This window comes from Corylus avellana, chromosome ca3 (assembly GCF_901000735.1).
Source record: "Corylus avellana chromosome ca3, CavTom2PMs-1.0".
Lineage (NCBI taxonomy): Eukaryota > Viridiplantae > Streptophyta > Magnoliopsida > Fagales > Betulaceae > Corylus > Corylus avellana.
The window spans coordinates 33902615-33915004 of record NC_081543.1 but is presented as its reverse complement, the minus strand read 5'-3'; the positions used below and the strand labels follow the sequence as shown (position 1 = coordinate 33915004).

The window sequence follows — 12390 nt, the reverse complement described above, 5'->3', positions numbered from 1 at the left end:
TGCCATATAGAGGAAGGTAAGAATGACCGAGTGGAGTAGTACCAGGAAGATTCCCGATTCCTTGATGATGAGGAGAAGCTGGAACCCCATAGGCTGGATTCATAAAGTTACCTGTCAAGGGAGCTGGGCTGAAAGGTCCAGCTCCTCCACAAACTGTTCCCATATACCCAGGTCCAGGATAGGGCTTGTATATAAGTCCTTCAGAGGGAGACACTACAGGAATTAACCATTGATGCCCAGGTGACTGATGGAAAGACCAAGGACCCATATTATTACCAGTAGCCATAGTTGCTGGCTGCAAGTGTCCTGGATAAGGCCCATAATTTGACGGCTGACTACCATTTTTCACAGAAGAAAGACATGTCTTCCCAACCGCATTTTCTGCAGAAAATTCCATTTTATGGTTTGGATTCTCGGAATTGTCTTTGCCCTTAACAATGTGCGATGGCGGTTTTAAAACATACTTGAGCGGAAGTTTCTTTGCAGGAGTAACCGTCAATGAAGCTTTGCCCAGAAAAGTACCATCTTCAAGCAAAAGATTCGGTGATTCAGCAATCAGTTGTTGGACCTGTTTGAATATAAATAATTAAGCTACATGCCTTTTAGGTAAATCAAATTAAACAAATATGAAATAAATATGCAAAGCATATTAAGACCAGCAGAAGCTATTTAACAGGGTCGAAGACCACCATACCTTTATCAGTCTATGCAACTCAAATACTTGAACTGCAAACACTCTTTGCTGACTGTAGAGAGTAACATGAGTCGGATCAAGAACTAAATCACACAATATTCATCAAATGAAGCTTCCAAAAAGATATAACCAACCGAAGGTAATACAAGAAATTCAATGGGACAACACAGCAGAATCAAACACCAGATAGCATCATCATAAAAAGGACCAGCACATAAAAAAGCAACCCAAAATTGGATTTGCAATTGGAGACTAAGGAAGTGGTTTAATGGTTACAAAATTGCATTTTACAAAGTCCCCCACATAATCAACTGGGATATGAAAGATGAAACCAAATCAAGCACCATGGCATCATCTTGTAAGTATCATGTGTATTAGGGTTGTGCCCTTCAACACTTTATAATGAGATCGATAAACTTATTAAAAAAAAATGACATGTACATAAGTAAAGAGTTTTTTCTTTTTCTTTTTTTGCATGGACAGATCATCAAATCTTATTAGAAACTACACAAAATGTGTAATATATACAAGCTATAGAAGGGGAATATCACTGTATGCTTAGGGAGCAGATAAAAATAATAGGAAACCCAGCCCCGCAAACAAATCCATCACAGAACACCAAGATACTACATATGAGTTATCCGCCTCGTCACCATGTACACTAACAATTCCACATTGTCAATATTCTCCAAAGATCCACCCAACAACAGCTCCAAGGATCATACCCCATTACTTGCTCCTCTTGTTGCTCCATGCCCTCGATTGCCACAATAGGAAATGTTCTCCAGTGGTCAGCAGGATTAAGCAATAATAAACCGAGACAGGTATACATGTGAAAAGGCAGACGCAAACTGACAATGAATAATGAGATGATCCACTGTCTCAGGGGTCGCCTAGTGCAAAGTACCTCTATTAGGATGGCACATCTCCCTGCTATAGGATGATCCAGTATACACTGTTAAAATGTTATCAAGGGCCTTTGTACACACAAAAAATGCCACATTAGAAGGGATCTTGGGACTGCACACACTGAGTTCTCCCTCCCTCAAAGCCATAATTGCAACTCTTCAATTCAAAAGAAATATCTATACTCCTAATTTAATTTTCATCTGCAGACAACAATCTAATGTAGCTTTAAATTGAGAGAACACGAAAGACTTCCCAAAACATAAAATGATAGCAGCTTCCTAGGAGGCACTTTAGATTTTCCACTAAATGATCACTTCGCTTCTCCAATAAAAACAAAAACTATACTCTAGAATTTACATCACATTCACATAGAAGAGACCCAAACTTCCTAATATCTCTTCAGAGTCATTATCTACAATCACAAGTTGCCCGAACCAAGAGCAGTGGTGAATTGTACAACCTATTTGATCAGAACGAGACTAGTATAAATGGATATAAGAAAAAGAAGAAAATAATAGAGGCAACTCTGGTAAAACTCCTTTATTTTTGGAAGCCAACAGACAAAAGTTTTGATATTGTTAGAATATGTTTTCTAGTTGTTTTTCGTTTGCTTGTATATTCCAAGCTGGATTCATATGATGTATATGCTCCAGCTTGAGGGGAGTGTTAGAAGAGTTAGGGTTTGAGTCATTAGGGTTTTGGGGGTATTTTAGTCTCTATGGTATTTCCCTAATCCTATATAATAGGATGCTTGTATTAGGTTAACATAAGTTGAATAATATAATAGCCTCCGTTTTTTGTGTCTAAACCGTTCATACAAACTATAACATGGTATCAGAGCTTGTTTCGATTCTTGGGTAATTTAGTTTTCTTCTTGGTGGCAGCACTGCCCGTGTGGGCTAACCCACACGGGCAGTACCTTCAAAGAGCTCCAAAGAGTTCCGTAGAGCTGTTTTGTTCTTGTTTTATGGTGACCGGAACTCCTTCCGGTGAGAAAAAAATATATATTTTGTTTGTTTTTGATGTTCTGTGATGCTGGCCGGATAGTTCTGCGGTGGTTTTCTGTCTTGTCTGAAGTGGCCGGAGTGTTCTATGGTGGCCGGAAAAGTTGCAGCGGCCATCGGGAAAAAAAAAAATATTCCGACGATTTGATGCTTTTGGTGTTGAAACGTTACTGTGTGGCCCTCTTTTGATTCTGTAGTTGCTGTTTTTGAAGTGGCCGGAGTGTTCTGTCTTCTCCGGCAAGTTCCGGCGAGCTCCGGCGATACTCTGGCAATGGTCCGGCGAGCCTCCAGTGACTGTTTCTGTTCTGTTTTTCAGTGTTTTTCTTCTGTTTTTAGGTATTGCCAGCCTGTTCTGTGTGTTTCCGGCCAGTTTTGAAGCCCCGACGAAGTTCCGGCGTATGTCCAGCGAAAGCTCCGGCAAAGTTTTTTGTTTTTCCGGTATCTGTTTTTCGGCTAATCTTGTTGGTTAATCATGTGAAAATTTGTTGTTTGTTTGTTGTTTGTGATTGATGTATCCGACCGGCCTTGGATTCTCCGGCGAGAACCGATCAAGTGATCGTTGCATCCGACCGGCCTTGGTGTTTTTCGGCGAGAACCAATCCCAAGATCGATGTATCCAACCAGCCTTGGATTCTCCGGCGAGAACCGATCAAGTGATCGTTGCATCCGACCGGCCTTGGTGTTTTTCGGCGAGAACCGATCAAATGGTTGTTCAAGTTATCAACGAGTTTTCGACCGGCATTGAAGTTTTATTTAATTAACTTGTGTGGTCCAAGCTGTTCCAGCTTGAGAGGGAGTGTTAGAATATGTTTTCTAGTTGTTTTTCGTTTGCTTGTATCTCCCAAGCTGGATTCATATGATGTATATGCTCCAGCTTGAGGGGGAGTGTTAGAAGAGTTAGGGTTTGAGTCATTAGGGTTTTGGGGGTATTTTAGTCTCTATGGTATTTCCCTAATCCTATATAATAGGATGCTTGTATTAGGTTAACATAAGTTGAATAATATAATAGCCTCCGCCTTTTGTGTTTAAACCGTTCATACAAACTATAACAGCCTTAAACAGAGCACTCAAAAGAAGGCCCAAATATTTCATAGGCAAGGAAGAAACCCTACAACTTAGAATATGAGCCAACCCAATCACATTTGGCATGTTACCCACAAGAACCAACTCCGATTTAGCCAACTTAATCTTCAACCCAAAGGCGGATTCAAAACAAACAATGACACATCTCAAGTATCAAAACTGGTTTGGAGTAGTCCCACAGAAAATAAGAGTATCACCAGCAAAAAAGAGATGGGGTACAAAGACAAGATCATCACTCCTAGCCCCCCATTAAAAAACCAGAAATAAAGCCCCCATTCATAGCAGCCGACATCATACGACTCAAAGGCTCAAAGCTATAACAATCACAAAAAGAAAGGGAGAGACCCTTGCCTTAGATCCTGAGAGCTATTGAAAAAACCACTTTGCGTACCATTAATTAGGATAGAGAACTGAATTATAGATATGCAATGTGCAATCCACTTCTGCCACCTCTCCCTATAACCACATCTCCTTAGCAAGTAAAGGAGAAAATCCCAACTAACATGATCATAAGCGTTCTTTAGGTCCAATTTAAACAAAACCCTTGGCTCATCTAATTTAAGACGGCTATCTAGGCATTCATTAGCGATGAAAACAAAGTCTAAGATCTAACGCCCTCTAATAAAAGCATTCTGAGTATTTGAAATGATATTCTCCAAAATATTTTTCATTCTATTTGCTAAGACCTTCGCAATAATTTAGTGATGAAGTGGCATTCAGACTTTTCTCAAATTTACTCTGCTGATGAAACACAAGAAAGACTTCCATGACCTCTTTTCTGAAAAGATCCCAACAGGATTGGATGAAAGCCATAGGAAAACCATTTGGACCCGGAGCCTTATCCTCATTTATGTCTTCCATTACCTCAAAACCCCCCCTTTCCTTGAAAGCTTGTTCCAACCAAATTGCCTCCTCACAAATAGATTGAAATGGGAGACCATTCACATCTGTGCGCCAATGCTCATTCTCGGAGTAGAGCTGAAAGTAAAAATGAATTATATGAGCTTTAATATCAAGCGGATTGGAGGAGGTAACACCATTGATAATCAAATTCTCTATAGAGTTGCAGCTTCTACTAGAATTAGCAATCTAATGGAAGAACTGGGTATTTTTGTCCCCCTCTTTTAGCCATAACACCCTCAACTTTTACCTCCAACACATCTCCTTCAAAAGAGTAGTATTTTCCAACTCTATTGTAACCACATCCTTCCTCAATTGCTCTTCACCCAAACAGAGGCATCTGCTTCTCAGCAACATCAAGGCCTTGTAGCTCATCAAGAAAAGCCCTTTTTCTCTATTCAACATTACCAAACTCCAAATCATTCCACTTCTTTAAGTCGGCTTTCGAAGCTTTTAACTTCTGAGCTAAGACAAAACTAGGACATCCTTGAGAATATTAAGAGTCTCACCTTCTCAACAAATCCATCCATTTTCAACCACACGTTTTCAAATTTAAAGTAACTTTTACACTATGAAAATCACCACAATCAAGAAGCATAGGGAAATGATCTGAAAAACGTCTAGGTAACCTGCTCTGAACAACGAGTGAAAAGTGAATCTCTCAATCAGAAGAAATGAGAAGCATGACAATTCTAGACCAAGAGGGGTAGTCTCGATGTTGTAATGTGTTTGTCCCACATGATGAGCATTAGTAATACAGTAAAAATGTATTAGATTAAAAAAAAAAAAAAGAAAAAAAAGGTAGAAAACACTTCAACACATAATTTTAAAATAGAAAAAAACTAAGAAAAAATGTAAAAAATCTAGTAGTAAAAATTTGAAATTCTTGCCTATCCTTTTAATAGTCCAACGCCCAAGAAACTCCAAAGAAAATAATAGAGAGAAAACATACCCAGATAGCTTCTCTAAATTGGCGTATTATAGGATGGTTTTGTGGAACTGAAGAGAACTAGCCTTGAGCTTCGCAATCTCATCCTCAAACAACTTCTTAAAATTGGTTAACTGCATTTCAAGCATCATATTAACAAATCAGAGAAAAGGAGGATAATAAAATATTTATATAGAGACAAAATCATTCAAAGAGAATAACTTTGCCTAATATCGAGTTCAAGCACCTCTCCTACAGGCTGGCACCTATCTCCAACAGAATGAATTGCTGATGAAAAATGTGTACAGTCTTCATATGTAGCCAGAAACTCAACAGCTGCATTTTCAAGCTCTTTCACCTGCAACAACATCCAGTTACTAATTGATCTATATTGCCAAGTATCTAGAGTTTCCCATCATCTTCAAACTGTAATTTAGAAAAAGTGGGGCTTTCAATCATTTTTAAGTAGAACACCTTCCGTCAAGAAGATAAACCGTAAAGTAATTGTGAGATAACTCCTATAATCCAACCAAAAGGCAGTGAACAAATCAACATAGGCATAAAGGAAAGGTCGCTATTATACTAGAAAACAAGAGATAATGCTTCAGTTTCAGTGGGATTAATATAGGTTTTTGAGGCTGAGGTCATTTACATGTCCATAACATTTAAATTAATCCTTTTTCTTTCAAACACAAATTTTTTAGCCTCGCCAACTCGAACATAGAAAGTTCCAAGATATAGGATTCTCAGCATTGTCAAAAAAGAAAGGTTATAAGATTTTTGAACCACGTATCAGGAAAGGAAATGGATTTCTGACGGGTCAGGTTGGCTGTCAGGTGATGAGTGCCAAAAAAAATCAACTCCCCCCAATCCAACCGACTGTACTGCCTAGTCTCTCCACGTCTCCCTCCTGACCTGTTCTCCCTCTCTTAGCCTCTCCCTCTCTCTGCCCAAGGCCATGTATGGTGTAATTAATTGTTATGAGATGCAAGATTTCACACCTTACCACCAAATCTTAGGGAAAGGTGTGAGCTCGTGCACCCCAACTGCCAAATCTATTGGTTCGGTACAAGATTTTGCATCCCCACCACCAATTTGCCATCAAATCTAGTGGCAAGGTGGGTGACACTGCTCATATCGATAAACTGATTGACTACTGACAACTGTCAGCGTTGATGTGGTTTAGGAGCCCCGATGCGGTTGGTCGGTTTGGGGCGGCCGACACCTATTGTTTCAAAGGGACCCGAGGGAAACAGTGTCCACTTCTGCCAAAAATATTTGAACTTCTTTACCTTCCCCAACATTTTCTTAGCCACTAATAATTTTTTTGATGATGAGGAACCCCCCAAAGGTAGTGTCACTTCGTGTACCCACCCCTGTCGAGTAAACTTTTTTTTTTTTTATGTCGGGGAACCTCTCCAAGGTAGGGACCTTCGGACTCACCCCTGCAGAGTAAACCCCGGTCTTATGCACCACACCCTCGAAAATTTTCCTACATAAAACTGGTTAAATCGCTGGCTTTTCACCCCACCAGGGGGTGTGGCCCCAAAGGATTGTTTACACCCATGAGGTGTTGAACATTGGACCTTGAAGGGAGCAATACCTTAAGACCAAGGCCTCCACCACTTGAGCCAACCCCTTGGGGTTGAGTAAACTTCAAACTCATGTAAAGTGCTCCCTCCACACGAATCGAGTAATACTCCGGCTCTGCCGGCGAGCTTGTCCCAAGGAATTGTTTACATCTAAGGAGATTCGAACTTAGACTTGATGGGAAACGCTACCAAGAGTAAGGCCCTTCCCACTTGAGCCAACCCTAATGGGACTGAATTAATCCTAAAAAAAATGCTATTCATCAGTTGGGGAAGTATTCTATCATTTTGAATTGCCAAATGCTGAAAAGAAATTCATATCCAAAAATTTAAATTCCTTTCAATTTTTTCTATATTCTCTCGCAATCAAACAAAGTATAAACAACAATACTATTGAGGAAAAAAAAGCTCATTGTCCAGAATAGTAGAATACCATCTGAGACTGATTATCTCTCTCCAAATCAACCCCAATTTCCTTCATCATATTTAACGCCTTCCGAAATTCCTGAAACAAACAACCCAAAATTGAGTTGTGCTAATTCATCGAAAAAATTTGAGTTGTGGTAACACCATGAATAGGACAAGCAATATGATTAGGCATCATTTGGGTAGGAATTCGAATCAGTTATTAGCGAAAAATCATATTATATTCAGCAAAAAAAAAAAAGTAATTTCAATAGGGAAATCAAACAGCAGCTTTCGACAATAATATAGGATCAGTCAGCACTGAGTTTTAGCATTTATCAACTTTAGAAAGCACTTATCTTGCTTTAAAAGCAAAAGCATCCCATTGTGTTCACTTTCAGAAAACAACGCGAACTTCTTTCGAAATCAAAGTATAGACTACCTTACGGTTTAAATTTAATTACATAAAGCAATTATAGCAAAACCGCTTCCAAAAATGCTGAACCAAAAGCGCCTTCAGGGGTACCAGGCACTGCTTGGCCACCATTTTCAAAGAACTTGAATTTCTTTCCAAAACTAAAAGATGGAAACAAATTCGATTCCCAAAATCACCAAAAAGTACTTCTAAAATGGTAAAACACAGGAAGGAAATTTACAGCGATGAGGGACTGATTGTCGGAGTACAGTGTCGAAGCTGCAGTTTGGATTCTTCCGGTGACGCCTGTGGACCGCGAAGCCGAAGTGGAGGCCATCGTTAGTCACTTGGGTTTTGGGACTTTTGGGTTCTGAGAACCGTGTTTGATTCGTGATCATTTTGGACGGAGAGTGAGACAAGAGGGAAAAGTTTTCCCACCAACGACGCACCGATTTAGCATTTGTCTTTTATTATTATCATTATTATTTTTGATGAATAAGAATTTCATTAAACCAAAGTTAAAAATAGAGCAACTTTCATTTTATTATCATTATTATTATTTACTTTTTAGGCCGATAATTTTTATTTTTTATTTTTGCAAAGTTTGATAAAGAGAATTAGAGCACGTTTGATAGCACTACTATGTTTCCTACCAGAGACTCGAGTTGGGAAAATTTTCAGATTTTAATGAGTTCTTATTTGGAAGAAGTTATCGATCGGCTTAAAGTCAGGTTTTGGAAATAGCAAGATGGTTTGTCTAGAATTGTGTTATTCTATGTGGTTTCTGATCTTTTTTAAGAGTTATATTGCTAGTTGGGAAGTTATTGTGTTAATATTATGGTTCGTGTAAGATATTTTTTAAGAGATATTTTTTGTAATTTTGAGTGCTTGGTGCGACGAAAAATATTTTCAATTTGATCGAACAAGCATGTTTAATTTTCGTAAAATGATTATCAAAAAATGGAAACCGTAAACTATTTTATGAATTTGAACACCTGATTTTCAAATCGATGGATTGAGTCGGAACATCGCCGGGACCTTCAAAGGACTTCACGAGGCCACTATTGAGACCCCATCGAGACTCGGTTGGGACCTGTCGTGACTCGGTCAAAATATTGCCGAGACTTGGTCTGCACCCTGCATGAAATCACAGAGACCCCGTCAGGCCACCGCATTGATTTTGCTAGGATCCGGTCTAGACACCATCGAGACTCGTTCAGGACCCCTTGGGACTTCTTCGAAACTTAGTGAGGACATCGTCAGGAGTTGGTCAGGAAACCGCCGAGACTTCATCGGGACCCTGCCGAGCCACTGTCTAAACTTCGCTGGGAGCTAGTTGGGACTCATCGAGACCTAATCAGGACCTCGCTTGGACCCGAGACTTAGCCAGTACATTATCTTAATATATATATATCAATTCTCATACGATTGCCATACAACTATGATGATGTAGCAGTGAAAATCAACATTTAGATCAACAAGAGTTTGTAAAAAATAAAAATCATTGGCTGATTTTCACTACTACATTATTATAGTTGTATAACAGTTATATGAAAGTCTATTAAATATCATTTTTCATATATATATATATATACATATAATTGTGATTTTCTGGAGGTGCCAATCGCTGAAAAATATTTTCAAATAAATAATTTTTCATGAAAAATATTTTTCTCTATAAATATTTTCCAACAACAAATGGACCCTCAATTTTCACCGACCAAAAGGTAAAGGTCATGGATCGGGATTCCCGGCAATGCATGGGGAATTGCCCATCAAAAATGGTTGAAATCCTAGCCATTGAATTTCATCCAATGGCCTCCAGTTTGCCACATGTCCCTTTAATTAAAAAATACTAAAATATTATTTAAGTTTTAAAAGAAAATATAAAATAAAATTATAAAAAAATAAAAATTATAAAAAAAAAAAGTATGGGGCCCCGGTTATAGAATGGGGGTGGCCAATGGCCGGGTTGAGGCTCATGGCCATAGGGGTGGTCGACCACCCGACCTAAGCTGGGTTTTGAAACTGGGGTGGCTCCTGTAGCCCAGGGGTGTTGAGCAATCCTAGGGCCAAACCCTTTTTTTTTTTTTGGGTTTGGCCTAGGGGGTGGCCAACCACCCTAGAGAGATGGGGTGGCCGGCCCCCCAGATCTTGGGATTAGGCCCCCCCAGGAGGGGGTGGTTCGGCCACCACTAGAGTCCAGCATAAAAATTTCTTTTCGATTTGGCCCCTAGGGGTGGGCTGAGCCAACCCTAGGACCATGGGGGGTGGCTCGGCCACCCCAACCATTGGGGTGGCTTTGGCCACCCCAAATTCTCAGAATGGGGTGTGTGACCACAGGGTGGCCGGCCACCCCATACTTTTTTTATAATTTTTTTTTTATTATTATTTTGTTTTATATTTTTTTAAAAAAACTTAAATATTATTTTAGTATTTTTTAATTAAATGGACATGTGGCAGTATATAGACCATTTGATGAAATTTAATGGCTAGGATTTCAACCATTTTTGATGGGCAATTCCCATGCATTGCCGGGGATCCCGATCCAAAGGTCATCCGGTCCGCAGAATTAGCGCATGTTTTTACGACAATTTCTATGAGTATGAGATGTTGGTACCGTAGTTTCTGTATGGCAATTTCCATGAAATGTTGATACGGCAATTTCTATGAGATGTTGATACCGCAGTTTCTACACGGCAATCTCGCATATCTCCCTTGCATTTAAGCTCCCTTTGACAAAAATCTCCTTTCATTTAGGGCCTGTTTTGGAGCCTCAATTTTTACCGACCATAAGGTAATCCGGTCCACAGAATTAGTGCATGAAATGTTGATACGGCAATTTCTATGAGATGTTGATACGGCAGTTTCTACACAGCAATTTCGCGTATCTCCCTTGCATTTAAGTTCCCTTTGACAAAAATCTCATTTCATGCGTTTGAAGAGCTTAAAAGTGTGTTTAACACTCAAAAAGTTCATTTGAAGAAAAAAATACTCGTTTAGTAAAAAAAATTAAAAGCACTTTTAAGGGTTCAAAAATCCTATTTCTCTTTTAAGTAGGGGTGTCAACCCGTTCCCGGTTCCCAGGTCCTGATTTTTGGCCAAAACTGGGATACTACGGTTCTTGGTTTTGGGCAATTGGGAACCGGGTCCCGGTTATAGGTACGTTCTGGTTTGTACCCGATCCGGTAACCGATTTTTTAAGAAAATTGTTTTTTTAACCGGTTTAATATATATATACCCGGTTCTGGTTTTCCGGTCATAACAGGGTGCCAAAAACCGGGACCGGAACCGGAATCGGCTCCCCGGTTTCCTGGTTTTCCGATTCTGGTTCCGATTCCCCAATAATTTTTGACACCCATACTTTTAAGGGATGACCAAAATGCACTTTTGGCAAACGCAATCCCAAATGCATTTTTTAACTTAAAAGCTATATTTCTCAAATGCAATCCCAAACATGCTCTTAAGCTCCCATCGACAAAATCGCATTTCCATGCTTTGCTTTTCTTTCTTGTCTTTTTTTCTTTATATATATCTTTAAGCTGTAATTCTCTTGTTTTTATTTTAATATCAATCCCTTAAATATCTTGTAATAAAAATACCAAAAATGCTCTATTTTTTTTTTTTACTAAACTTTCGAACAATCATTTTGATCTTCACGGTCCCTCTTCAAAATAATATCAGTTATATATTAGGTATATGAACTAACTCTATAAATTATGTTAAATTCAAATATACTGTCGGTTTGATAGATTGTCCTATGACACTTACAAAAATCATAACTTAAGTTAGCAAAGGTTAGAGTGAAATGCTGAAAGTGATGATGGAACCACCTCTTATGCTTAAGTTAGTAAGAGTAGAATCAAGAGGGTATATGGACAAAATGTAAGCGTGAATGATTTTGCAAACACGTAACGGAATAGAATTTAGGTTCTGTGGGAACCTAGACCTTAGATTCTAAGAGAACCTAAACCTTTTAGATTTTAAGAAAACCTAAAAACTCTTTTTCAAACATAAGGTCTGGGATTAATTTTCTGATTAATTTATTAATGAGCTTGATGTCTTTAAATAGACAATTACAATAAATAGTGAAAATAAAATTCTAAGTAGAGTAAACTAGTTTAATGATAATACTTATCTTTGTAAGTTTTAAGTGTTGGCTAAATGTTCGGTAAGCAAAATGGATTCAAAGTGCCAAATCATATGGGTGTCCGAACGAGATTCATAGCCGTCTGGACGAGATTTAAAAGCTGCACAGTTAATTTTATCCCGAGAGCCTCGTCTGCAACAGCATTCGGACGACCACTTACGAGAACAATATTTCCCGTGTTTTAAGAGCCCCGTCCGGACGAGCCCATTTACAGTCCGAATGGCCCGTAGTCTATTAGGTTTAATTTAAATGTAATTGAGTCCTAATTAGACTATGGGTCTTTGTATTATATATATAGATCTCTACATATCTG

At 38.9% G+C, this 12390-nt stretch overlaps 2 protein-coding genes across 3 annotated transcripts in view; both read right to left on the bottom strand.

The window, feature by feature from the left end:
* LOC132174473 (protein EARLY FLOWERING 3-like) overlaps positions 1 to 1749 on the bottom strand; it is a 2736-nt gene extending 987 nt beyond the window's left edge. Inside the window, exons 1-3 of the mRNA XM_059586123.1 lie at positions 1602 to 1749; positions 695 to 792; positions 4 to 568 (exon numbers count right to left, since the gene is read on the bottom strand). Coding sequence (XP_059442106.1) covers positions 4 to 568; positions 695 to 792; positions 1602 to 1749 — 811 coding nt within the window. The remainder of the gene's footprint in view (positions 1 to 3; positions 569 to 694; positions 793 to 1601) is intronic.
* A 2834-nt stretch (positions 1750 to 4583) lies between these two features.
* Positions 4584 to 8349, bottom strand: LOC132176590 (E3 SUMO-protein ligase MMS21-like). Of its 2 annotated transcripts, XM_059588841.1 has the most exons (5): positions 8169 to 8349; positions 7541 to 7612; positions 5766 to 5876; positions 5543 to 5652; positions 4584 to 4668 (listed from the first exon to the last, which is right to left on the bottom strand). In XM_059588841.1, the coding sequence occupies exons 1-4, from the start codon at positions 8262 to 8264 to the stop codon at positions 5569 to 5571; spliced, it is 363 nt and encodes a 120-aa protein (XP_059444824.1). In that variant the 5' UTR covers positions 8265 to 8349; the 3' UTR covers positions 4584 to 4668; positions 5543 to 5568. The 2 variants fall into 2 exon arrangements, with proteins under 2 accessions (XP_059444824.1, XP_059444825.1); XM_059588842.1 differs by lacking the exon at positions 7541 to 7612.
* Positions 8350 to 12390: the final 4041 nt, after the last annotated feature.